Source organism: Cynoglossus semilaevis, chromosome 15 (assembly GCF_000523025.1).
Source record: "Cynoglossus semilaevis isolate Cse_v1.0 chromosome 15, Cse_v1.0, whole genome shotgun sequence".
NCBI lineage: Eukaryota > Metazoa > Chordata > Actinopteri > Pleuronectiformes > Cynoglossidae > Cynoglossus > Cynoglossus semilaevis.
In genome coordinates this window covers 8,357,609-8,382,915 of record NC_024321.1, presented here as the reverse complement: position 1 = coordinate 8,382,915, position 25,307 = coordinate 8,357,609, and the positions used below count along the sequence as shown (strand labels likewise).

The 25,307-nt window shown below is 40.5% G+C and overlaps 4 protein-coding genes and 2 long non-coding RNA genes across 9 annotated transcripts; 3 read left to right on the top strand and 3 right to left on the bottom strand.

The window, feature by feature from the left end:
- Positions 1–69: 69 nt before the first annotated feature.
- si:ch211-132p1.2 (F2R like thrombin or trypsin receptor 3) lies at positions 70–2,677 on the bottom strand. The gene is made up of 2 exons (XM_008326805.3): positions 1,762–2,677; positions 70–1,459 (listed from the first exon to the last, which is right to left on the bottom strand). The coding sequence occupies exons 1-2, from the start codon at positions 1,865–1,867 to the stop codon at positions 396–398; spliced, it is 1,170 nt and encodes a 389-aa protein (XP_008325027.1). The 5' UTR covers positions 1,868–2,677; the 3' UTR covers positions 70–395.
- Positions 2,678–3,378: 701 nt separating this feature from the next.
- rnf130 (ring finger protein 130) lies at positions 3,379–12,331 on the top strand. 3 transcript variants are annotated; one of them, XM_008326803.3, is made up of 10 exons: positions 3,380–3,577; positions 3,679–3,876; positions 5,297–5,591; positions 5,704–5,895; positions 7,890–8,143; positions 9,597–9,668; positions 10,054–10,136; positions 10,284–10,380; positions 10,471–10,657; positions 10,754–12,331. In XM_008326803.3, exons 3-10 carry the CDS (start codon positions 5,318–5,320, stop codon positions 10,861–10,863), a joined length of 1,269 nt encoding a protein of 422 aa, XP_008325025.1. In that variant the 5' UTR covers positions 3,380–3,577; positions 3,679–3,876; positions 5,297–5,317; the 3' UTR covers positions 10,864–12,331. The 3 variants fall into 3 exon arrangements, with proteins under 3 accessions (XP_008325024.1, XP_008325025.1, XP_008325026.1); XM_008326802.3 differs by having other exon boundaries at positions 3,379–3,882; XM_008326804.3 differs by having other exon boundaries at positions 3,382–3,876; positions 7,890–8,140.
- On the bottom strand, positions 5,467–13,329 carry LOC107989610 (uncharacterized). Its single transcript, XR_001761185.2, has 3 exons — positions 13,180–13,329; positions 5,688–5,862; positions 5,467–5,607 (listed from the first exon to the last, which is right to left on the bottom strand). It is a non-coding gene; the product is annotated as an uncharacterized LOC107989610 (long non-coding RNA).
- A 662-nt stretch (positions 13,330–13,991) lies between these two features.
- tbc1d9b (TBC1 domain family member 9b) lies at positions 13,992–22,350 on the top strand. Of its 2 annotated transcripts, none has more exons than XM_025063027.1 (22): positions 13,992–14,363; positions 14,734–14,844; positions 14,947–15,065; positions 15,144–15,375; positions 15,521–15,779; positions 15,860–16,067; positions 16,516–16,695; positions 16,770–16,907; positions 16,985–17,135; positions 17,225–17,439; positions 17,645–17,762; positions 17,949–18,151; positions 18,271–18,353; positions 18,583–18,712; positions 18,930–19,025; positions 19,102–19,170; positions 19,320–19,560; positions 19,627–19,692; positions 19,778–19,846; positions 20,349–20,402; positions 20,581–20,613; positions 20,704–22,350. In XM_025063027.1, exons 1-22 carry the CDS (start codon positions 14,246–14,248, stop codon positions 21,366–21,368), a joined length of 3,558 nt encoding a protein of 1,185 aa, XP_024918795.1. In that variant the 5' UTR covers positions 13,992–14,245; the 3' UTR covers positions 21,369–22,350. The 2 variants fall into 2 exon arrangements, with proteins under 2 accessions (XP_024918795.1, XP_008325020.1); XM_008326798.3 differs by having other exon boundaries at positions 18,927–19,025.
- LOC112488147 (uncharacterized) lies at positions 18,174–23,160 on the bottom strand. The gene is made up of 4 exons (XR_003051929.1): positions 23,030–23,160; positions 21,374–21,463; positions 18,587–18,750; positions 18,174–18,314 (listed from the first exon to the last, which is right to left on the bottom strand). It is a non-coding gene; the product is annotated as an uncharacterized LOC112488147 (long non-coding RNA).
- On the top strand, positions 23,154–25,281 carry mrnip (MRN complex interacting protein). Its single transcript, XM_008326797.2, has 6 exons — positions 23,154–23,347; positions 23,702–23,764; positions 23,997–24,103; positions 24,190–24,378; positions 24,473–24,503; positions 24,586–25,281. The coding sequence occupies exons 1-6, from the start codon at positions 23,288–23,290 to the stop codon at positions 25,054–25,056; spliced, it is 921 nt and encodes a 306-aa protein (XP_008325019.1). The 5' UTR covers positions 23,154–23,287; the 3' UTR covers positions 25,057–25,281.
- Positions 25,282–25,307: the final 26 nt, after the last annotated feature.

Sequence of the window (25,307 nt, the reverse complement as noted above, 5' to 3'; positions counted from 1 at the left end):
GTACAAATATATAATATGTATGTATATATAAACTACCCGTGAAATCATATGAAATATTTCAATCAGAAATTTTAATGCATAAAATATAGGGAAGAACTGTGACAATATCTCAGCAAAATAAAATAAAATATTACAAAGAAATAAAATAATAAAGAAGGTAAAAAATATAGGAAAGTCATTTTTTGTTCTTTTTCTTAAGATTTTGTTCTTCAAGTCAAAATAAAGGTCAAGTTTTTGTATTCAGTTCTCTGTTCTGAACCAACAGTCTATAAGAGTGGCATCACACAGCCAACCAGTCAACCAATAACTTAGTTTTTATGCCCATGTAAAAGGCAAGGCGATCAGCTGTTCTTCTCTGACAGTGACTCACATGGACTTGTTCTGACTTCTTCTCTTCACTCCGTCTGTGAAGCTCCCCGCTGACCTAGCTCGGACAGCAGGGTTCCTTTTGACCTTAAGCCAGAGGATGACACTGCCGAAGATGACACATTGTTTGCAGAAGCTGTTGTGGTGTCTGAGATATTACTGCAGCTGAGTGCATTGTGCACTTTTCCCCTAAATTCTGGTGACACATAGTAGAAGATGAACGGGTCAATCACACTGTTGAAGGTGCTAACTGATAAGCTTATCATATACGGGACATAGATGTCCTCCCCATCTCCTTCGAGGAAGTTGTCTGAGTAAGTGAGGAGGAGGAGAACATTACTGGGTAGGAGGCATACAGTAAAGACAAGCAAAATAAGTACTGTCACTCGAATAGCGTGACCATATCGCTTGCCTTCAGCTAGCAGGGTGCGCAACACACTACAGTAACAGAATATAACAATCATGAAGGGCAACAGGAAACAGATAGAGAACAAAGTAGCAAAGTATGGCAGGAAATAATTCTCCTGCTCTTCTTCAGGAAGGGCATCGTGGCAGGTGGTGATATGAAGCTCGTCCAATATATATGTCTGCTGTGACATTAGCAGGGGAAGCATTGCAGCCAGAACCACTACCCAAACTACAGCTGTCATGTACAAAGATGTCCGCCGGCTGCGCAACACCTTAGCATTGAACGGGTGAACCAGTGCAATGTATCGGTCCAGAGCTATGCAAGCCAAACACACCACAGATCCATACATATTGCCATAAAATGCGGCAATAACAAAACGACAGAATGGTTCCCCCAGACTCCAGTGATTCCCTCGAAAATGGTATACAATACGAAATGGCAACACCAGCAACAGCAGCACATCGGCTAATGTCAGGTTGATGAGCAGTATGGTGGAAGGCTGGGGTTTAGTTCGGAACACCAGAACCCAGAGAGCCAGCAGGTTTGATGGGAAACCTATTACAAATGCCACCAGGTACAAGAGTGGCAGGTAACGTGTCGTGGGTGGTGCCTGGATTTCCTTCAGATGCCTCTCCGTTAAGGTTGTGACGTTACAGGAAGTCATGAGTTTGAATGCCCGCAGACCTGCATGTACCAGAACCAAAACCAAATCAGTCCCATACAGAACATAACATGTTTTGGTTTTAAAGCTTATTTTAAGTTTATATCTGCCTGGTTTAGTGTGTCACAAAGATCCAAATCATTCAATGCATATTTTTGGGTTTCTAAAACACTGTCTAATGGAAAGATAAAGCAATAAACAATTAAAGGCATATGATGCTGTAACTGAAAAGTTGTCAAACACACTAATGTTCATGCATAGCTGCAAAATTTGTAATGTCTCTACACGTCTGCATGCCCACAGGAAAGACGAGAAGTGCACTTACGGAAAGACATCCCCGAGCACTGGTGTTCAGAAGAATTCAAAGACACTGTAGCTCCACATAAGAGAGACATTACTGTGATGAAGACCAGCATTTTTGAAGTCCACATTTTTGCTCTTCTTCTGCTACGTCTCTTTTGTTTTCAGCTAGAAAGGTTTCCCGTTCCTGTGTTTAATTCAAGACCTGCAGAAATGACCCTCCTCCCTTCTTCTCCTCCTTCCACCGTGTGATTGGATCCAGATGTGTCTGTAAAACTGAAGTCTCTTGAGCCCAATTCAGAGAACAGCGACCAGCAGTGAGTCTGACTAAAATGAAACAGCATCAGGGCCGGGTGTGGGTTTGGTTGTTGATGGACATGGTGTTGGTAAGAGCTGATAAACTATTTCCTGTTTGTTTCAGCAGAACACTTATAGTAAGCTGTAAATACACCCACACTGAACGCTGAATATCACTGAATCACTTTACCAAATTACTGAACAAACAAATACTGTCATGGTAAAAAAATGTTTCTACAGTATGTAACTGTGACACTTGCTACCTTATAAGGCCTTCATTTTTATAAAGCCTAGATATAGCTGTAGATGTCAACATTTCTAGATATAAAAATCCTGCAAAGACTACAACAGCTCTGTCTGCTTTGGATGATAGGTGATTCATTTTTCATGGTGTAAAACTGGGTATAATATGATATACTGTATGTCTAACATTTTGTCTAACGCTGCATTGGCTTTGTTTTTTGTTAATGTTAAATCCAACTTTTTTCTGGATTACATACACTCAGAAGACTGCTTTATGGGGGCAGTGGTGGTTTAGTGCTTATGGAAGCGGACTTCAGGTTTGAGTCCACCAGCTGCCAAGTTACCACTGAGGTGCTCTGAGCAAGGCACCGTCCCCACACCCTGTTCACTTTGGTGATGGGTTAAAAGCACAGGTCAGATTTCATTGTGTGTGCAGTGGTGTGCTGTGTCACACTGACAAATAATTCACTTTCACTTTCTTTTACTCAGCTGTTTGGAGAAGTCTCATGAGGTTCCACTTTGTTTTAAGGAGGAGCAGGAGGCGGTGGGAGGGGGGCGCAAAACCATTTTCAATGTCTTCTATTGTTTTCAATTTTCTACTGTAACTGTGTGTGAGAGTCTTCTCAAATTTTGTTTTCAAGTATTGCACATTTTGCACAATGCCAATGACAGACACTTCAAAATATGTGGGAAAAGGGATAATGTAACATTTGTATTGTCTTCTGTTGATTTTGTAATAATTTCTACAGTGTGGTATTTTAAAGACGCTGTAAATCCTCTCATCCTCGTCTGTTGACTTTTACCTGCACTTTTGCGTTCTCCAAATTCAATCTAATATGTCTATTTATTCAGAAAGATAAATAAAATTGAGCATAATCAATGTATAGATGTTTACATGTATTTTACTATGTGGATAAACACACGGTCAAATTGTTAAAACTCGAAACTGCCAGTTGAAATGTCTGTCTCTCAACTAACGGTTTCTCCAAAGTTATCGCGACACTCGTTCCAAATCACGTTCGTTATACGTGAAGACAGACTTGTGTGAGGGACACGCGCCCCCCTTTCCCACCTCCCCGTGCTGCTGTTGTGCGCAGGCCCAGTTCGTCTCTAATGGAGAGACGGGACTTGATCATCTGCAGAGTCCAAACCCACACAAACGCTAAACCACGGCATCAGCGGAGGCGACGTACAACAGGAAATTAACCGAGCATTTTTGGAGAATATTTACCGGGACACTTACTGGAGGACAGACCGGGGTTTGAAGAGCAGCAATGGTGACACGATGAAACAAAGCGACGGTAAACACTGAGTCATGATGATGATCCGCCTTTAACCCATGTTTATCCCGGGTCTGTCCACCAACCCGGGACAAATCTATCTGTCCGTCATCCGTCCATAGAGCGGGGACTGTAAGGACAGACGTGTTTAGGTCTTGCAACTGCGGAAGGAGACGAGGGTCTAAACCTAGGAATTCGTCTTCATAGAGGACGTTGATACGGAGATACACTGGAAGACAGGATAGACCTGTGGACAGACAGAGGACAACTAATCCAGGAAAAACAAAGACGAGGCGTCCAGGAATAGACTGGAACCACAGGTAAACGTATGTACGAAGCAAATAGGCAAATGGTGAACAGACATTTCAAGATTGGGGCATTCAGATATATTGTATTTTTTAAAAATATTTCAGGAACCGTTGACGCGTTAAAAGAGGTATTGCGTTCCAGACAAGGGGGGAATTTAGGAGTATATATATATCACACTGAATGGAATTGTAAAGTGTAAAATAAACCTTACGTTGTTGAAAACCAAGTGTAGTGATTGAGATCGTAAACCATAACAGCATTATTGCTATAAGTGATTGAAAAACAGTTTCAAGTATCGGTATATTTATTTATCTATGGATATATACATAGTTACATCTACGACTATGTAACTGCTGCAGCAAAATGTAAAGCTGGCACATGGCCACACATCTAGTTCCTCTTTGACTTGCTTGTACACTAGAACAAGGGCAATTGTAGCGTTATAACCTCAGAAGTATAACATGCAAGAATTCTCTGAAAAACGAACTATAAAATCATTTTAAAAATCCGGCCAGTGAGCATAACCTAGCAGTGGACAGTTGATGTGATTTCAGACAAATGTCAATGTAAATTTCTATTGTTTAAAATGTCAAAATGAAAAAGAAATTGGATCGTTTTTACACTATTGCAAGTAGGTTGGTAAACAGTCCCGCAGAACCAAGAAATTGTGCAAAACATAGCAGGCTAGCCACAAGCAGTCTTCTGTGATTGACTTCTGTTTCATGTCTTTCCAAAAAATATTTTCTTTGTTTTTGTTGAACATATTTCCAGGTAGTAGGATTAAGAATATGTAGAGCCGAAAGGCTACAGCTGCACATACATCCTCTCACAGGCTGGGAGGGGTTAATGTTTTAAAACATCAAAACACTTCCTTTAGCCATGCATGTAAATATAGTCAAACACACATAGGAATTTAGAGTATAGTGTAAGACAAAAAAGAAAAAAAAATTACATTTTCTCATCCAGTCAAAATACACAAAGTGCAATCAATAAATATAATCAACTTTTTTGGATGTAATCGTCGATATAGACCATAACATACACAACACAACACTACAGTATTTGTGTAAAATGATGGTAAAGTTTTAGGGGCAAAGAAAAAACTGCAGAGGCTAAGACATGAGACTGACACTGAACCACTGGTTCAGGAGTCTTAAAATGAATACAACTGTTGCTATTCTAAGCCTCAGCTCTATGTTTTCCACTATAGTATGTGTTTTCTTGTTTTTTTTAGGTTGAATTGTTGTTTGTCTTCATATGTGGCCATTTGATGAACGGTGCACTTTCACCTGTCCTAATGTCAGCTGCTGGTGTTATAAAAACATGTTAGAACAAAAGATACAGCTGAGACACAAACATCGTTTGGAGTTGAGCGTATGTATGTTACTGTACTCGTCTTATCTTAATCTAATTTCTTTTGTCCGTCAACAGTTTTGATGTAAAGACAACGTCATGGCATCCTTGAGGTGCACCTGTCAACCCATGTCCTACCTCCAAGTCCTGGTCCTGGTTCTGGTTGTGGTGCTGATGGACTCTGTCGCTGCAGCTCGTTCTGACAGAAACATGGTGTCAGAGGAGTTCGTCGGTGCCACAGTGAACACCACGGTGCTGGATGCACGAGGACACACTGTCCATGTGATGAGCAGTGATGACGGGACATATGGACAGAACTCACCCAAGGTGGACACAAGGGGTGTGGTCATTGCACCAACACCACATAATGGAGGTGAGAGAGTGTACACCTGACAGAAAAAAATATCTGGTTGACACAGAGCTAACTTGTGTTTTTTTAGTTTAGTTTGTTCAAAGTTAGAGAATTTACCTCTTTGTCTCGTCAGTGGTGGACCGGCAGGGCTGTGACCCCAACACTCGCTTTTTGGTTCCCCCCCGTGGTGTCCAGTGGGTAGCACTGTTGCAGAGAGGAAACTGCACCTTCAAAGAGAAGATCCTGAAGGCCACAGCATTCAACGCCAGCGCCGTCCTCATCTACAACAACTCTACGGACAAGACGGTCAAAATGGGACATGAAGGTTAGTGACATCACTGTGACATCACAACCAGGCCTGGTGTCACTGTAATATTTCCGAGGGCAAAGTATTATAAACAATGAAGGTCACAGAGTGCTGACACTACAGGGTGTGTGTGTGTGTGTGTGTGTGTGTGTGTGTGTCTGTGTTTGTGAGAGAGAGAGAGAGAGAGCAAAAGAGCAGTGATTTCTTTGCAGATCGATGTCAACTTCTAAATATAGACTAGAACAGGTCATTGAGCTGTGTCTGTGTGTCTTTGTGCGTAAGACATTGAATGTCAAAGACAGGAAGTACTGATTTTTCAACAGGAAGTGTTTAACTGTTGGTTCGTAGCAAACATGAAATAATGACACCACCTCTGAGGTTCATGGCACTGCCAGTATTGAATACCTAACAACTGTTAGAAAGAATAAGATGGTGGCCCAGCTCAATAATGTCTTAACACAAAGAGTACAAATAACAGTGTTGATAAATATCAGCATTAGTATGAGGTATCAATATCAGTTATTATAAATTCATTAAACCTGACCCATCCGTAACTTTTCTGCAGGAAACCAATGCTGCGAAACAGCATACTGTTCATGCCAAAGTCTATAGAGAGAATCAGCATTTTTAGCAGACAAGGTCACTGGACCTGCTGGTTTGCTGCTGTCTGTTGGGAACAGAGAGGTCAGAAAATATTAAAATTACCGTTCTGTTCCGAGTCTGTTGGGGGTCAACACATTTTGTGTGCAGCGAGGCAGTTGAATTTCCCGAAAGTAAAAAGTTTATAAAATGACAAGATTGTCTAACAGGGTTTCCAAAGCAACTAAAAATCTGTTGTTGGATGAAGCAGTTTCTCCTGTCTCAGCATGTTTACACACAGCTCAGGAATCTTGACTTCCTCTGCCTCACCCACCAGAAACTGAGCCCCACAAAGGTGGACACTGGTCTGAACATGTCTCACATAAAGCTACAGTTTGTCGGTCTCAGACTTGCATGCAATAGTTAAATTATAATCACGCAAGATCGCTGAGCCAATATAAAGTTATATGACTCAGCACAGATTTATCAAACGACAACAATATGGCGACTCCTCCCCTGATCGGGGCGAGTCTTGGTTAAGAATATTGTCTGCAGTTTACTGGTATTTGTTTTAATTTTCTGGCTTTGTGAACAAAGAGCATGGAGCAGCTGTTGAGATGAGTGATGGACGATGGATGAGTGATATGAGAAATGCAGAACACAGAAAAAACTGCTCAAAAAAGGTGAATTTTTCACATCAAAATCTGTAAGAAAAGTGACTGAACTTTAGTTAAAATTTGTATCAAAACAACTTTATCATGTGCGGCCATTATGGTGTATGTATAATTTGTTCAAGCTCAGTAGACCACAGATGATCTTGAACAGCTCTGCCTGTAAACGGACCATAGCTGAGTAAAACTGATCAAAGAGAGAACACATCCAGCCCCTGGCAGTGTTTCTGTCGTAAACATGTCTGATCTTCACTTCACAGCTGATCCGACTGTGAGCTACAGCCTGCATTTACATGTTCTCAGGTATCAGGAGTCAACCAACTTGATAGACCTGAGCTAACAGCAGCTGATAAGACATTCAAAAAGTGTCAGTGCAAATGACTTATCTGCAAGTGCCACTGAAACTCAGGAGAAGATGTTAAAGTGTTTTTGTTACTGTGTGAAAAAGGGAGGGGGTGGATTTCTTCCTGTTTATTCTGCTAGTTCCACATTCTGATTTGACTTCTAAGAGGACTATTTGATTTACATTTCATTAAGAAGGCCACAATTACAACATTTGGTTTAAAAATCAGAAAGCGAGACAATTACCCCTTACATAACGCACACCCTCTTCCTCCCCTGCAGGGGGTGGTGACAAACTTAAAAACTGATCTTTTGTCCTATAGAGTTCTGTCTCCAAATGTTTAATTAGTACTGTAAGTTTGAAAAACAAGGAAAGGCAATGATTGCCCACAACTAAACAGAAAGTCTTGTTTTGTGCAGGTACTGGTGACACTGTGGCGGTGATGATCACAGAGGCCTACGGAAAAGAAATTCTGGCTCACTTGGACCGGAACCTGACAGTCCTGGTTTCTGTAGTAGTGGGGCAACGTGGTCCCACAAAGAACATCAACCGAGGCTCACTCGTCTTTGTCTCCATCTCTTTCATTGTCCTGATGATCATTTCATCTGCCTGGCTCATCTTCTATTTTATCCAGAAGATCCGCTACACCAGTGCCAGGGACCGCAGTCAGGTAGTATGTTGGCAAAGTCATTTACACTTTTCATTTTTACACTAAAAATGTGCTCAAAGCTGAATTGAAACTAGCTTTGCTTTTTAATTGGTCAGAAATGGGAACCCAAATCTAAGACTCTAAGAAAAGATTTCCTGTAAGTTCTCAAAAATATTTAGAGAATGTACTAGACTTCTACTAGACTTAGTAACATTGAGTTTGTTTATGTCATCATCTGCCTGTTTTTGTTTGGACAACTATGTTTTTAGTGGAGACAGTGGTATGCTCTTTGAGCTGGAGGTTGTCTGGACTGTCGTTTATTGAATTTATTATGATAATGGATAGCACATTAGGAAGGTGGCGTATGGTGATTAAGTGTCAGAAATGTAGGGCTGAAAACAGATGTCCCAAAGCTGTGTGTTGTGTTCTTTCCTGTTGAGTTCTCTGTTATAAAATTGACTGGAGAACTTAATGTTTATTGCCTTTGTAAAATACATTTATGACTGTTTTTATTCCAGTGCAGTTAGATTTTGCTGTTCTGGTTCCAAAAGACACAGAAGTAAACATGCAAAAAGTCTGTATCTAATGTCTAAAGTATCTGATGCTGCTTACGTTGATTTTTTTTCTTCTTCTTCATCCTTTGACTTCAGCACTCGAGATGTCAGTTCACTGAGGTTGTCATGTGTTTTTAAGAAACAACACAGTGAAATGCAGACAGCTGACAGTCTAATAAACATGCTCACACGCTGTTGTCCTGACCCTAGGCTGATATTAAATGAAAAGACTGCAATGGAATTCAATCAATGGTCTGTTCTTACAGAAACTGTTGTCCTGAGCCTTTCAACAACTCTATCGTCTAGTGATTCACAGTCAGCCTCCTATAAGCTAACAGTTTGATAAAAACAGTTTCATATACTGGGCTATAATAAACAAGTGTATATATCACATAAAATATGTTATTAGGCTAATAAATCAGGACACAAGTAAATAGTAGTAGTAGCAAATAGTTTGACATATTAAAATCTCTTTTTCCAAGTCTGATGATATTCAGATGAGTCCGAATATTTCTTAATATTTAATGACGCAAATGTGCTGAAGTCATGAATCTGTGACTCCTTCCCCACTTACCTCCTCTCCTCTCCCTGTCTAACCAAGACCAATCTTGAAAGACTTGAAAAAACTGAACATCTACTTTAATAGTTATAAATCTGTAGTGTTGCTATTTTACTTGCAGAACCAATTTGCTTTTTTTTTTCTCACGATACTGATGGTTCATTAAAAAATACTTTTTCTTTAAGAATATCAAGTAGGTGGATATCTGCTGACAGAGGGGTCAGAAACCGTTATGCTAAAGTTCCTATCCTGACCAATAATGTAAACATGAGTAGAATTAGATTCAACCTTCTGTTATATGGATTTAGTGTTTGTCCTCAGATACTTATTCTCCGTATTTTTTATTCTCTTTTGTGTGTCTTAGCGTCGACTTGATGATGCAGCAAAGAAGGCCATCGGCAAGTTGACAACAAGAACAGTGAAGAAAGGAGATAAGGTAAAAAAGGATGTCCCTCTACATTTACAGGGATGTACCCTAAGTCTCTATCACTTCCTGTTTACACCAAAATAAATATTTACTGGACACTTAATAATTTACAAAGGTAGTCATTAGCAGTAGATCTCTAGGGATTGTGAACGTATTTCAAAGCTTGTCCTTGGTTCGGCGTATCCTTCAAATGAGTCTCTGAATCAGCTATTTTCCCATGAACCGCTTTTTTCCTGATGTCATTGGTGGCTATTATCATTGCAAGGGTTAGGGTTATTCTCAAAACTGTATTTAGCGATGTGATCATCCATGACAGTACTATGACAAGCCTGAGACCACCACCTGAACACCAGAGTACCCAGCACTCTATATTCTTTTCTCCATGTTCTTTCAGGAGACTGATCCGGACTTTAATCACTGTGCTGTCTGCATAGAAGCATACCAGCTGAATGACGTGGTCAGGATTCTGCCATGCAAGTAAGTCTCCAACTTAAGACAGATGTTTGTTCAGATGTAGACGGGTGCTGCTTTAGGCTCAAGCAAATGCTTCTTCATATTGAGACATGCAGGTTTAGGTTTTGGACCAGGTTCAGTTATAGACCTTGTTTCTCTACTTCTTTGCAGACATGTCTTCCACAAAGTGTGCGTAGACCCGTGGCTTCATGAACACTGCACATGTCCAATGTGTAAACTCAATATTCTCAAAGCTCTGGGCATCATGGTGAGTCAGTACTAGTGTCTTCAGTGGGTCACATGATCGATGATGTCACTACTCTGAATCTAGTCTGGATGACTGTCCTCTGTCCTTTAGACAAGTCTTCCCTGTGTGGACAGTGTGGTGTTGGACGTGGAGCGTCTTAGCATTAGTCAGGCCTCCAGCAGCCAGAGGGCACCTTTGAGTGAAAGCAATCAGCTGTCCATCAGCATGGAGCCTCTGAGTCCACCACATCCTGAGATCACTCCCAGGACACCTGCTGACATTGCTATTGCAGTGACCAGTGAGTACAGAGGAGAATAATTATGTACAGTCAGATCTGGACCAATGCGAAACTCCACTGGGTTAAATAATCATTTATTTGGTTCCTTCTCACCAGGTGGCGGTCACTTCTTTAATAGAAACTCAATGTCTCCTCGCAGCATTGTCTGTGAAATGGAGATGACAGACATCCAGGCTTCACTGGATCTCTATGATGACAAGTCATGAGGCTCATGTTGACCAGACTCGCACCTTTGCCCAAGAGGAGTCAAATAACGACAACCTGATTGTGTTTTTTTTTTTAGTTCAGACTGAATGTGAACTCTGGAGTCTGGATCTTGGCCTCTGGTTAGACTTTTTTTGGAAACGTTTTTTTTTTTAAACTTCTGGAGTGTTTCTGTGATCCTACAGATGGTCTTGGGTTCTTGGAAAACTGAGATTTCCATCAGATGCTTCACCCCATGAGGATCACCTACAATATTTTTTTAATTTATCAAAGTGCTGCCTAAACGAGACACTCACATTGAAGAAACATTTAAAGGAAGTTGTCAATAATGATGTTTCTGAAAATTACTCTAGGGTGTTTGGTGCCTAGATGGTCTGGAGTCTTGTTGAGGTCATTGACTTGACAAAATTCCAAGTTCCAAAATTATTCCTGGAGTAACTTCCGAGTGCCTAAAGGGTTCATGGAAACGGTCTTTGTGTCTTAAAGGGTTCCAGTTTTCTTGAGAAGCTCTAAAGATCTTAAACGTTCTGAAATTATTCCATGTTTCTCTGGAAAACCAGGTTCAGAGATTCTACACCTGTTACTACCCTCTGGACACAAAAGGCCCTGATGATGTCTAGGAGGAGGCCAAGGCATTTAGCCAGACCTCATGCTGCTGGACTACAGACTGAAGACATGGGCCAGATCTCCTTGTCTGTATATACTAACTATAAACAGAGCCAGAATCAGGGCTCTGGTCGTGATTCTTTGGAGAATCAATCCTGTGAATTTGTAGAACAATAAAACTGTTCACGCTTCCGGAAACCTGAATGACATAGCTCTCAACCACAGAAGCCCATTTATACCCGGTGTTAATGTCTGACTACCATTGAAACCTGGTGTTAGTTTCCAAGGTCTATTTACACGTATGATATTAAATATAAGGAATGCTTGTACTTGGTGTCAACTCCAGGAGCCATTCCAAGTATTTGTTTTTTATTTCCTAGGGTCAATAAAACCCAGTGTTTACTTCATAAACATTTTTACGCCTGCTGTCGACATCCAGATTAGGTGATCTGATCCACAATGCACTGGTGTTATGTATGTCCGTTTACACATGTAAAACCTGAGATGGTTTAAACTTGGTGTGAGGAGGTTCCTGGCTGTAAAAAGAGATGATAATCCTGTGAGATGAGGTCTTTCAACTTTTCAATTAATTTTGGCCTGAAAACATTTCACCACGGGGTTTCCTGAAACGATGTACTTCTCCTTTAAATTGTAGCTTTGTGTAGTAACCAGATATAAACAGCATTTTAATCAATAATCAATTGATTAATCAATCAATATCTCTGATGTGTCTTATATACAAGGATGCTCTGTGAAACACATCAGCTTCTGTCTGTGTCACATGGTATGATGGTGAAGATGATGATGGTAATGTGTATTTTACTGCCTCAATATTAAATGTCATTAAAGTGTTATCATGTTTAACATGACTCTTGTTATTGTTCTACCATTTTATGTTTTATATCTATCACTTTTCTGTCTTCCGGTCCATCTAGCTATATCTAAATTTTACCTTTTCCAAAAATGCATCTAAAAATCTACAGAAAAAAGTAAAAAGTACTTAATTTAAAATGTACTTTAGGTAAAAGTTACTTAGTTACGTTAAATTGCAAAAAAAGGGACAAGTTATACATCCAATATGCAACTTGTTGTAAATACAGGTGGTATAAGTTGAGAATTCTATGATCTATTTGACCGTTTATACAAGCCACTAAAGAACACTTAATAAATGACTGACTAAATGAAACTTAAACCAACCAAATTCCAGTCTGGTACTATATTCAGTCTGAACTGTGAATAGTTACACCATAAGACATTATAAAGCACAATTGGTATAAAGCGTCAAATTCTGAATTATACGATCCAACTCAAACACTACAATAAGAAAAAAATAAATAAAACAAAGATCAAACGTATCCATGACAGTGAAAATGTTGAGAAATTCCTTATTAACAAACTGTGCTGTAATCAGTGTTGTGCTGTAAACAACTGTCATAAATGACTGCTATCACTGTCCATCCAAAGGTCATAGTCTAAGCTACAACAACCCATCATTCTCTCATGTTAGATTAATTAGACACCAACTCTTGGATTATTAGACCAAATTAAAATCACCTGTATTATTTAGTTGCTCTGGTACTACTCTACTTCACTAAAACCTAAGTGATCAGGATGGATCCTAAAAAAATCATTATCGTTAAGGCACATTTTGCTTAACGGATGAATGTTTTAACCCAACAATAAACAGGCAAAAGCACAGATACTCTACTCACCGCCACATGCTCTCGCAGGGTCGATGTGGAAGTTTCCACAGCGACAGCTGTGTTCGCCTGGCCAGGCATCCCATCATAAAGTAATTTCCTTGTTTGCATTTGAAAGCAAAGAGCTGGCTGAGATATGGTCAAGGATTTCCTTCGCTATATAACGGGTTATTTTCCAATGCAGCAAAGTAAAATACCTGAGTCGAAATGTACTTCAGTAAAAGTAAATTACCTATTTTCGAAACAAATACAGACCTGAAAAGACCATAGAAACAGTTGTGGGAGAGGTTAATTGATAACAGGTGTGGGGATGCTATTTCCACCCCAACAAAATAATGGTCTCAAATAATATAAATAAATAGTTAAATTCTTAGCGCCCTAGTCCTGGGAATCTGCATATACGCTACATATATGTCTATCAATTTGTTTACATACACACGGGTATTTAATTTAGGAAAACGTAAATAATAAAACACCGAGAGGTAATTAAAAAACACTCGAAAATAAGTGCAATGTTCGAGAGTCTGATAATAGTGATAAATGTATAAAGACTGCTTTTGTTCAAGCAATTATTAACTCGTCAGTAAATTTTATGGAAAGAATATATATTCCTTCTATTTTCTCGATTCATTATGAACGCAACGTAAACAGCTACGCTGAGACGTAGTGACGCAGCACGCTGATAACTCGTCACACCCGGAAATGATGTGCAGTCTCCTGACCGATGAAAAAAACATCACCTCCTTGTTTGTCTGAAAAGTGGGCAACTATTGATACGGACTAGGGCTCTTATTGAGCATAGTGGGTACCATAAGGAGAAGGTACAGTGACTGATATGAAGTAACAACTACAGAATCGGAGGGGCATCTACTGACGAGAAGGGGCAGTTACTGACCAGCGGGGGAAACTACTGGTCGGGACTGGGCATCTACAGCTAAAAGAAAATACTGACAGCAATGGGTAAATTGAAGAGCGCATCCAGTTGCCGACGCCCGGGGCAATAACTTGCCGTCAGAAACTGTAGATTAATGAGCAGCTACTGACTGCAAGAACAGCAAGTGTTATCCAGCGGAAGAAGATGTGGATCGAGCCAGAGGAGGTTCTCCTAGCGGGGGCACTCTGGGTCTCGGAGCGGGCGAACCCATTCTTCATCCTACAGAGGAGGAAAGGCCATGGCCGTGGAGGTGGACTTTCGGGTAAGCATCTATAGTTCTTTTTGCAGTATGGACCAGAACCTGGATCAATAACTGGATTTTAACTCTGCTGTACTAGAATACATAAAACACCTAAATGAATGTGAAAATATATTTTACAGTAGATGTAGTCTGCACGGTTGTCATGGAGATTGTCTTTCTTTTTTCTAATGTTTGTCATCGTCTGAACCTGGTTACGTAGTTACTGCTGTAAATTGGTACTGATAAAATTACTACTCGAATGACAAATCCAAAAGCTTTGGCCACTACATAATCATGTGTCATGTAAAACACAGGTCTCCCATGTCATATTTTGAATGGTATTGATGCAAATGTTTACCTTCTATTTGTGTCTCCTTTTTGGTCCCTTCAGGTCTCTTGGTTGGCACTCTGGATGTGGTTCTTGACTCTAGTGCTAGAGTGGCTCCATACAGGATTCTGCTTCAGACGTCAGACTCTCAAATCTACTGGAACATTGCATGTGGTGAGTTGATAAGACAGATCTGGTGCTCAGTGATCAGTTAAACTGTCTGTTGTTCTGGGATAGTGATCAGGACAAGTTTGCTGACCCTCAGCTGTTTTTCAGGCTCATCCAGAAAGGAGATCACCGAGCATTGGGATTGGCTGGAGTCCAACCTGCTGCAGACTGTTGCTATCTTTGACAATGATCAAGACATCACTACTTTTGTCAAAGGGAAGATTTGTGTAAGACACTTTCTTCTTTAGCTATAAGCAATTTTATTCCCTGTTTTGTACCTTTTCTAAGAATGCCATTTCCTGCAGGGCATCATTGCAGAGGAGAAGCGTCTGAAGAAGGGGGAGGAGCCAGAAGAAGAGAGCCGCAAGTTCAGGGAGGCAGAACTGAAAATGCGTTCATTGTTTGGGATGCCTGAAGAAGAAAAACTAGTGAATTACTACTCCTGCAGCTACTGGAAAGGTCGCGTTCCTCGCCAGGGTTGGCTCTATCTGTCGGTCAACCACCTGTGCTTTTACTCCCTCCTGCTGGGCAAAGAGGGTATGAGCAGACAGTTAATTTGCAAGTATTATTTTGTTAGTTTTAACTGACACTTTCTTGGCAAATGAAGAAGGAAATATACAACAAATACATACGTGCATGGGCTGTCATAACTGTCTTTATAAATGTCTCTCCTCTCTCTCAGTAACACTGGTGGTTCCATGGATGGAAGTGACACAGCTTGAGAAGAACTCCACATTGGTTTTCCCTGAGAGTGTGCGAGTTAGCACACGGAACACAGAGCACTTCTTTTCCATGTTCCTCAACATCAATGACACCTTCAAACTTATGGAGCAGTTAGCTAACATTGCAATGCGTCAGCTGCTTGACAACGAAGCCTTTGCTGCCGATCGTTCTCTGCCCAAACCCAGCAAGACGCTTAAGAATGTCTCTGCGCTGAAGAGGTGCCTCTTTGTTTAGACACTTTCACCTTGCTGTTCATGACCCTTTTTGTGCAATCTAGTTATTCTTTTCCTCTCTGCAGGGACTTGGATGCCCGAGCAAAGAATGAGCGATACCGTGCAATGTTCCGTCTGACACAGGACGAGCGTCTAGATGGACACACTGATTGCACTTTGTGGGCGCCGTTTGCTAAAATGCATGTGGTTGGTCAGCTCTTCATCTCCAACAACTACATCTGTTTTAACAGCAAAGAGGAAGAAGTTTGTCAGCTGATCATCCCACTGCGAGAGGTATCAACACACATACATGCATGAATTTACTGTGGCAGTTACAAAACCTTAATTTTAACCATGGTGTGTCTACTGATTTTATATTTTTGTATAAAATTACAAAACAGAGAATAAAATCAAAATGAATATATGCAGCTTTTGTATTAAGCATATAAAGTGTTGACTTTAGTCTCTAAAGCTGTGTATACTGTAATAGCTGTATAATAAATAGGACTGCATAAAATACATTTGTTGTTCTCTAAAATATATAAGGGGTTAAATAATTTAATCATCCTCCAACATGTATGTACCTATATATATTGTATGTGATATAGCAACATCTCATGGTGATGTTTACTTACATTAAATGTCCATGGCTGTAAGATGATAAAGGTACCTTTCAGTGACCAATAAACACCAGTGTATTTTATATTTTCTCATTGTCTTTCTTCCTCCTGCTCTGTTCCAGGTATCTGTTGTGGAGAAGGCAGACAGCAGCAGCGTTCTCCCATGTCCAGTCTCCATAAGCACCAAAAACAAGATGAACTTCCTCTTTGCTAACCTTAAAGATAGAGACTTCCTGGTCCATCGCATTTCCGACTTCCTACAGCGGACTCCTGACAGCCCATTGCCACTGATTGGGAACCCAGTATGTAACCTATACCACCACCCTTGCGCTTAGTGGTGTCAGTGTATAATATATATTCCTCATTACTTTTTCAGGTTTCCTCACTTGCAGTATCTGAGGCTGTCACCAGGGGGCGACATTACCATGCTGGTCTCCCCACATCTAACCAGAGTTTACTGCAACTATACCATGCCAACACTGACACCAACAGTGAGGACTTGGGTCCTAAAGCTGTGAGTTCAGCTCCAGTCTTATCTTCCCAAATTCACATCTTCTTCTTAAACCTTTACATTTGTCTCTTCTTTCACAGATGAAGGAGAAGATGAAGGAAGAACTGTGGAACATTCACTTCTCAGAGTTTGGTAGAGGGGTATGTATGTACAGAACCTCCAGAACCAGAGAACTAGTGCTGAACGGAATTCCAGAAAATTTGAGGGGGACACAGTGGCTGCTCTTTTCAGGTTAGAGATTGATCCACCGGTGGATGTTGCTGTAGTTGTTACACTATTACATAGCTCCGTCTGTCTCTTTCTGTCTGTCATTTACACAGGAGCACAGAATGAAATGGACTCTCACCCTGGGTACTATGAGGACTTGGTAGAACAGGCCATGGGTCAAAGTTCATTAGCCTCAGAGGAAATTGAGCGTGACCTTCATCGATCAATGCCTGAACATCACGCATTCCAAAATGAAACGGGCATTGCTGCACTGCGACGTGTCCTAACAGCCTATGCCCACCGCAACCCCAATATAGGCTACTGTCAGGTCAGTAAGCATAATATTATTGTTATTTATATACTATATCAGAGTATAAATATTTCCATATTTAACTGACTAACATTAGATATTGATTTAAACTAATATTCCATATGATGACATATACTGTTTGTTGTTTGGAGTGGATTTGACATGTGTGGTCCTGATGTTGTGAGACTGGGTCTGGCCTGCTCATGCTCTGCTCTCTGCTCAGGCCATGAATATTGTAACTTCTGTCCTGCTGCTCTACTGTCCTGAAGAGGGCGCCTTCTGGCTGCTGGTGGCACTTTGTGAACGTATGCTGCCTGATTACTACAATACCAGAGTTGTAGGTAAGTAACCATCAAGGCCTGAGGTCTGTCCTCCTAAACTAGTGGTTTTCAGTAGAAACACAAAACTAGATAAAAGAAAGGCTGATGCAGGACAATATCTAAACTGGCCAACTTATACAGATCTTATCTTATCTTGATAAGCATCTTTTGTCTTTTGTCCTCTGATTCGTGCCCTGGTGTCCTCAGGAGCTCTGGTGGATCAGGGTGTGTTTGAAGACTTGACTCGTCTCTACCTGCCTACTCTCTATGTACACATGAAGGATCTTGGCGTCATTTCCACAATCAGTCTCTCCTGGTTCCTCACACTTTTTCTCTCTGTGATGCCCTTCCATAGTGCTGCCCTGCTGGTAGACTGTTTTTTCTATGAGGGCATCAAGGTCATTTTCCAGGTAGTAACCAGTTATTGACAAATTAGTGACCCACCAAAATCTGTTATATACATTTTAAGCTTAATACTGTACTTGTGTGTCAAACATCTGACCTCTGAAAGCTGTGAATCTGTCTGCAGGTGGCATTGACTGTTCTCCATGACAATATGGCTGCCCTTTTGTCCTGCAATGATGAAGGAGAAGCAATGACCATCCTTGGCAGGTAAAGGTCTTATTGTCAGTGATTCAGATTTGGTAAAATACTAGTTGAAGCAGACAGATATGAATCAGTGGTCATGTCAGCAAGAGTAGACAGGTACAAGATGGAGTATGGTGGAGCAGAAGTCATTTGGGCAATTATGAGTTAGTAATGATTTATTATTTACCTCCTAATATCATTTGTTAAAAAGTTCTCAGTGGATATTAAAGACTTTGTGTGTATGTGTGTGTAGGTACCTGGACAATGTGGTGAATAATCAGACCGGAGCTCTGCCAATCCCTCACCTGCACGCCTTGCTGACAAGTGGAGATGAACCTCCTCCTCAGATTGAGATTTTTGATCTCATCAAGTCGTCCTATCAGGTCAGAGTGCAGGATGACATGATGATGTCCCAGGTCTGCTGTTGGGATTTGTGACAAAAGAGTCAAAAATTAACATTTTTATATTACAGATTCATGTGTTAAAAAAGTAGCTGTGTCTGAATAAGAGAGGCCTGTGCCACTCATGTTGTTGGGGCTGTGATGTCATGACCTTCTCTAGCTACAGGATCATGCTATATATTTTTTTGCTCTCCAGAAGTTTGGTAGCCTTCGCTCCGATGTCATAGAGCAGATGAGATTCAAACAGAGGTTAAAAGTCATTCAGTCACTGGAGGACACAGCTAAAAGAAGTGTGGTGAGTGATGCTTTCTTTTTCAGAGAGTAATACAGGAGATACAGGCGAGTGTTTAAAAGTGTGTGTTTATAAAAAGGTGAGGGCGATGGTGACGGAGTCTGCGTTCAGCATCGAGGAGCTGGAGGATCTCTACTGCCTCTTTAAAGTAATCAGTGATGATGAAGTCAATGTAATAGCTCTGTGAAAATAAAGGGATACAAAATGAATGATATTGAAACAGAGAGCACTGTGTTGCACTCCACTGTTTGCTCACAGATATGTTTACTCCCTCTCTGTCTTTGCATCGTCCCTCAGTCCAAACACATGACCAGTTGTTACTGGGGCTCAAGCAGTACTGCGGCGGAGCGTCACGACCCCAGCCTGCCGTATCTGGAGCAGTATCGTATTGATCCTTCTCAATTCTGCGAACTCTTTACGACACTCGCCCCGTGGGTGTGTGGAATCCACACCTCAACTTTGTCAGGCCGCCTTTTCAGACTCCTTGACCAAAACCAAGACGGCCTAGTCAACTTCAAAGAGTTCATCACTGGACTCAGTAAGTCCTGATTCTGAATTGGACCAAGTTGGTTCAGAGCGTTTTTAAAAACTTTGTATGTTGCAGGTGTGATGTATCATGGAGACATGATGGAGAAACTCAAACTATTGTACAAACTCCACCTCCCACCAGGTAAACAACAACACATAAGTGTTACGTCTGCATGGGTGGATTCGTGTGCGTGTGTTTGGCCTCTGACTCATTGTTTTTATTTTAGCTATGTGTCCTGAGGAAGCAGAATCTGCTCTGGAAGCGACTACATTCTTTACTGAGTCTGAAGCCCCAGGTAACCACAGATCACTAAATACCAATATTAATCAATACTAAATAAATACTACTACAATATGTTTACTGGCATTGGTAAAAAAAGGAAGTTGAAATAATGTTCTGAAAACAAAAGAGCAGATTTGCCAACGCAGGCAATTTTTTTCTTGAGATGTTCTCAATACTACAACAAAGAGGGTATGGTAGTTTATTTACAGCAGTTTGTAGTATATAAATACTCTAAATAAGAATTCACAATTTTTTCCACTTAAAATCTCATTTTCTGGTTTGCATGAAATATTCCAATAACGTTTTCTCTTTCAATCATATCTGTTTCTTTCCTCTTATTTTTTGTCCTGTCTTCTTCCTTGACCTTTTTTCATTGTCACATTTTTTTCTCTTCCTTCTTCTTTCCTTCTTCCTTCTGCATATTCAAACCCTCCGTCCTCCTGTTTTCTCTCCTTTTTTCTTCTGCTTTTTTGTCGCCGCCTTCTTCCCGTTTCCTGCTCTTTCCTTTTCTTCAGATTCCTCTCTCTTGTCTCGCCAGAACACTGCACGTCATCAGGAAATGACACAGGGTATGTTTTGTTGTTGTGATTAGACAAACCTTTTTTTGTACAATGTTGTGGTGCTCTTGCCAAGCCCATACCCACGCTGGTTATCACAAAAAGTGGGATTTCTGTGCTGTGACATTAGAGACAGCTGGGTGGTTCTGGATCTGATCAGAAAATCTGATACTTTTTGTTGTGTCAACAGGTGACACAGGAGGAGAAGGTGACGAGAAGAAAGGTGAGTTTTCCTTCCTGTTGTAAAGATACATGGATGCACATCACCTGTGGAGAAGTGAGCGTTTATCTTTTTTTTTAATTCAACTTTTAGATGACAAGATGAAGGACTACAGGTTTTACCTGAGGATGTGGGCTAAAGAGAAAGAGCAGAAAAAAGAAAGCATCAAAGATTTGCCCAGGATTAACCAGGAACAGTTCATAGAGTTTTGTAAAACTCTCTATAACCTTTTTGCTGAGCAGCCAGAGGAGCAGCAGCTTTATCACTCCATTGCCACTGTCGCCAGCCTTCTGTTGCGTATTGGCGAGGTCGGCAAGAAGTTCAACAACTCTGCGGCTGCTGCACAGACTCCGTCCTCTACTCAGACCCCACACTGTAACCCTGCTGATGGGGCATCAGGTGAGTCTGATTTATGTCAGGCTCTGGACAATGCCCAGCTTGAGTCTGTGACACTGCCACTGTGTGATGAGGACACCAAAGATGACTCATCTGCGTCGTCTTACTCAGTAGTGAGTTCGGGCTCACTGGCTTGTGAGGACATAGCTGAAGAACAAAGGCGTGGAAGTGTACTGGACCTAGATTGGTCAATTACCTTTGAGCAGGTTCTAGCGTCACTGCTCACTGAGCCCCCGCTTGTTGACTACTTTGAGAGAAAGCATGATATCCAGACCAAGATTGCTGCCTGTAAGACCCAGCGTGCAGTGGAGCGCCAGATCAGCTCTTCCTCTGAACATGAAATCTCCCCACACTCTGTCTGACTCACCTGACAAGCTGAGAGGTCCAGTGGTTTAAGATAAGATGATGTTTCATCTTCTGTTGATCAGTTTCATCAGGCTTTGATTGGCCAGTAATTCTGCAACACAATGAAATTGCGATAGCTATTTAATCAGATTGATTACATTTAAATTACAAATAAAAACATCAGCCTGTGGAGAGAAATATCTGGCAAGAGAATTTGTAAGGCCCATAAAATTACAGTGCTCTGGATGACTTTTAAATCTTGTACGAAAAAGGACACTCAAAGATGGAGCCCAGATGTAGAATCAAGTCTGTTGCAGCTTTTATCCCAATTCAGATTTTATCCAAATCAGTTCACAGGATCAATTTCAGTGAACTACACTAAAACGATTAACCTTGAAATTTAATCTGATCAATCTCAAGACAGTTAAGGTACAGTGTTTTACAGCTTATCAGGATATAGTTGTGAGAGTGTGGCCGAAGGGAAAACATCAAAATGGCATTAAACACAACATCTATGACATCTATGTCACACCATTGAATCTTTGCAAAACATCACTTCCTCCCCTGAGCACATCCACATGTAAATTATATAGAGGTTTGTCACACTGCCACCAACTGTCATCTGTAAGTTGGCCCGTGTGAAAATTGATATCACGTCTTTTATGTGTGATCTAAAATTGTTATACACTAAGGTGTGCAATAAATCTCTGTTTCAGTGACACTCAGTGAACACAGATCATCAGTCATTTCCTGAATTGTGTTTGCATGTCTGGACCAACACACACCTGAACTTTTAAAATGTTTTGAGGAATCATGTATTATTTTAAGAATACACATATAAAGAAATTGTTTGTGTTAAAGTGTATTAATAAATAGATGTATTAACTTTGACCTGGTGAGGTCATGTTGATCCTTTTTTTTTGCCTTTGTCTATTTACCCTGTAGTTTTAAATTTACCTTATTGATCAGTTATTGGTCTAATAAATATATTCTTCACCTCTGTTGTGTCGCAGTCACTTTTTGCTAATACTAGATAGTATGGTATAGTATTTGTTTATTATTACTAAGTTTAGAGAATGTTGGGCACGGCAGCAGAAAGCCGAACAGATTGACAAAAAGGAATCATATTTAATATAGTCTGTTTTGTGTAACAGACTACTTTTACCACAGGGATTTGATCCTGCACCAGTCTCAGAGGTGTTAGCCTCTCGGCTGTTCTGCTATTGGTAATGAGTGGCAAGGAACCTTTACTGCCAGGTGAAACTAGTCCATGGTCTTTAGAAGCAAATTATACACGTTACAAAGCTACAGTCTTCTTTGAGCACAGGTATTTAAACCCTGGTCTGCTGCCCCATCTTTTTTTTCCCCGTAGCACATTCCAGCTCATGAAAACGACTTTTTTATTTCAGTTCTAATATAGTATGTCATTTTGGGTCAATTTTAGATATTTGACAATTATTTTTTTTAAGTCATCATATTTCTCTAAGAAAATGTTATAGTGTTTCCCCTACAGTTACATTGAAAAAGTGTTCAAAAGTATCGGTATTAAATTTAGAATTGTGTTAACTTTCAACCTGTTCTTCTTGCCGCCGCCGCATGCAACCCCTTCTGCCGCACGCAGGGTTCAGGTTTGTTTTTAATTAAAAAAATAAAATAAAAATGCCACGAGTTCTCTTACCTTCGTTGGCTGTGGATAGTTGAGAACTTGTAAATCATCAACTTTGCCACTAGATAATGCTAATTTGACAAGAAGATCGAAGAGCATGGAGTTCCTCCTGCCTTTAGATGGCGGTATACCTCATTATAAACTCTCGCGGTAATAGCTTCAACGACTTTGTGACGTTTCAAGCGCGCTTTAAACAAACCAGGAAATTGTGTTGGACCACAATATTATCAGTATTAGGACCAAACCCCAGGTTTAATTAAAACTATAGCAATGGTTCAAGAGTTTCACGTTACCAGGTGCGTGACGTGTGAGAACTTCCAAGTCCAGCAGGTAAAGGAGAATCACACACTATTTTTTAAACTCACTGTACCGTCTTATACTCAATACATTGTCCATAAACAAACACAAACATCCGTCTTACAACAGCAATCGCCAAAAACCAAAATGTTAGTAAAAAATAATATACAGCTGTAAATGTAAATCCAAGGTTAATACATCCGAGTTGTGTCACCTGTTACCTGTAACAGTGACAGTACATACATCTACTCATGTACTACTGTGTAGTAAATGAGTAGATGTATATTGACTGTTTTATATAGTACTTTATGCTTTAGTTACTGCCCACTGGTGAAGCACATTGCTGTGTGTATTTGTTTGTTATTAGACTTTGTGTGTCGTCCTCAGGTGAAAAAATCAACCACTAAGTGGAGCTGTAAAGTTTGTGGAGAAAAACAGTCATTGCTGAAGGTCACGTTCTTTCCTTCTTTCCTTTTGTGTTTTTTTATTTATTTAGAAATTGCAGAAATTCTGGCAAATATGTCTATGTCTAAACATACCTGTGAATGCTAACTATATGTGATGAATATACAACAGCTGGCAACTTCATTATGTACACTTGCTAAATTACCTAATGAACATTTGAACCTGTTTATTTCACAATTAATATTCTTTAGTTAATATCGTCAATGTTGATCAACAGGAGTATGGACGAGGCTCAGCAGCAGACTGCAGACGTCATGTTCAAAAACTAAATGCCATGAGAGGAGCCATGGTGGAGGAGCAGGAGCGCAGTGCCTGCTCATCATGGTATTTACCCTTGCCAAAAATGCTTCATTGTACAGTATATTTGATTAACAATTGATATTTGTTTATGTGTGTGTGTGTGTGAACAGGGAACAGGAACAAGAGCAGGATGCTGAACATGAGAGCACTGATATTCAAATACACAAGAGTCCAATACAAACAAGTCGCTGGAGCAAATACCTGGACACACCTAAGGAGGTGGATCCAGAACAGGAACATGAAGACGACATGGTCTTGATGGACAGGCAGAACTGCCCTAGCAATAGAATGACTAACAGGTGCCATCTTGTTGATTTTAGACAGCCACTGTAATGATGTGCCTGTAGCATGGTTAGTAAGACACACAAACTCTAACCTCTTGTGTCTTAACAGGAAAAGGAAAAGAGAAGCACCATCTGAGCAGGTAAAACAATGGCAACAATACATTTCTCGATGACAGTGTATGACCAAAATGTAAGACTGAACTTTCTTTTTTATTTTCAAAGGCCTGTCAACCTGTCAGACAGTTGACCTCAACCAGAACCACAGGATTTAACCAGTCCACAGCCAGAACCACTGATGTCAATAATTATTTGTTACAGTCTAGTAAAACATCTCTTAACCAGTCCAGGAACAGAACCACTGATGTCAATAATTCCAGATATACTGAACTAAACCATTGTAATCTACCTGGTGTAAAACAGTCCAGAACTAAAACAACAGGATTAAGCCAGCATAAACCCAGTGATTGGAAGCAGTCGAGTCCACCTAGTTCCAGTTGTTCTGAATCAACTCCCACTGGTCTAAGCTCTAGCTGTGGTTCCAGATGGACTTGTTTCCTGACTTATGACCCTCCTACCAATGAGCAGAAAACACTGAAGGGTGAGAGTGGTGTCATCATTACAAGGCCCCACCCCTTTCTCCATGCTTCTTCCATGTTTGAGACTGGAGAGGATTTCAGCATCGACGAGTTTTAGAAATAAAAATGTTTATTTTTAATCTGTTTCGTGTAAATGACGTCGCTGTGCTAGCATACTTCAGCTATACAACGAGCTAAACGTCGCAGTTAGTTTTCTCTCACTTTGTGACTGTGGCTCTTCGCTTCGTCTCACATGAGCAGAGTGAACACCGTCATAAACAGAATGCAAAACATATCATCCTCACAGCTTATTGACTTAATAATTGCAGCTTTTAGATTGTGTACTCACGACTCTAGCTCTGTGACATT

What these genes read in the sequence shown, in the direction of transcription:
- rnf130 (XM_008326802.3), top strand. Translation starts at nt 5,318, where the DNA reads ATGGCATCCTTGAGGTGCACCTGTCAACCCATGTCCTACCTCCAAGTC. An exon ending in CCAGGGACCGCAGTCAGGTA is followed by an intron (nt 8,144 to 9,596) that starts GTATGTTGGCAA and finishes TGTGTGTCTTAG; the next exon opens with CGTCGACTTGATGATGCAGC. An exon ending in GTCAGGATTCTGCCATGCAA is followed by an intron (nt 10,137 to 10,283) that starts GTAAGTCTCCAA and finishes ACTTCTTTGCAG; the next exon opens with ACATGTCTTCCACAAAGTGT.
- si:ch211-132p1.2 (XM_008326805.3), bottom strand. Translation starts at nt 1,867, where the DNA reads ATGTGGACTTCAAAAATGCTGGTCTTCATCACAGTAATGTCTCTCTTA. An exon ending in GTGCTCGGGGATGTCTTTCC is followed by an intron (nt 1,460 to 1,761) that starts GTAAGTGCACTT and finishes TGGTACATGCAG; the next exon opens with GTCTGCGGGCATTCAAACTC.
- tbc1d9b (XM_008326798.3), top strand. Translation starts at nt 14,246, where the DNA reads ATGTGGATCGAGCCAGAGGAGGTTCTCCTAGCGGGGGCACTCTGGGTC. An exon ending in AGGACTTGGGTCCTAAAGCT is followed by an intron (nt 16,908 to 16,984) that starts GTGAGTTCAGCT and finishes CTTCTTTCACAG; the next exon opens with ATGAAGGAGAAGATGAAGGA. An exon ending in CTACAATACCAGAGTTGTAG is followed by an intron (nt 17,763 to 17,948) that starts GTAAGTAACCAT and finishes TGGTGTCCTCAG; the next exon opens with GAGCTCTGGTGGATCAGGGT.
- mrnip (XM_008326797.2), top strand. Translation starts at nt 23,288, where the DNA reads ATGGTTCAAGAGTTTCACGTTACCAGGTGCGTGACGTGTGAGAACTTC. An exon ending in AGAACTTCCAAGTCCAGCAG is followed by an intron (nt 23,348 to 23,701) that starts GTAAAGGAGAAT and finishes TGTCGTCCTCAG; the next exon opens with GTGAAAAAATCAACCACTAA. An exon ending in AAAAACAGTCATTGCTGAAG is followed by an intron (nt 23,765 to 23,996) that starts GTCACGTTCTTT and finishes GTTGATCAACAG; the next exon opens with GAGTATGGACGAGGCTCAGC.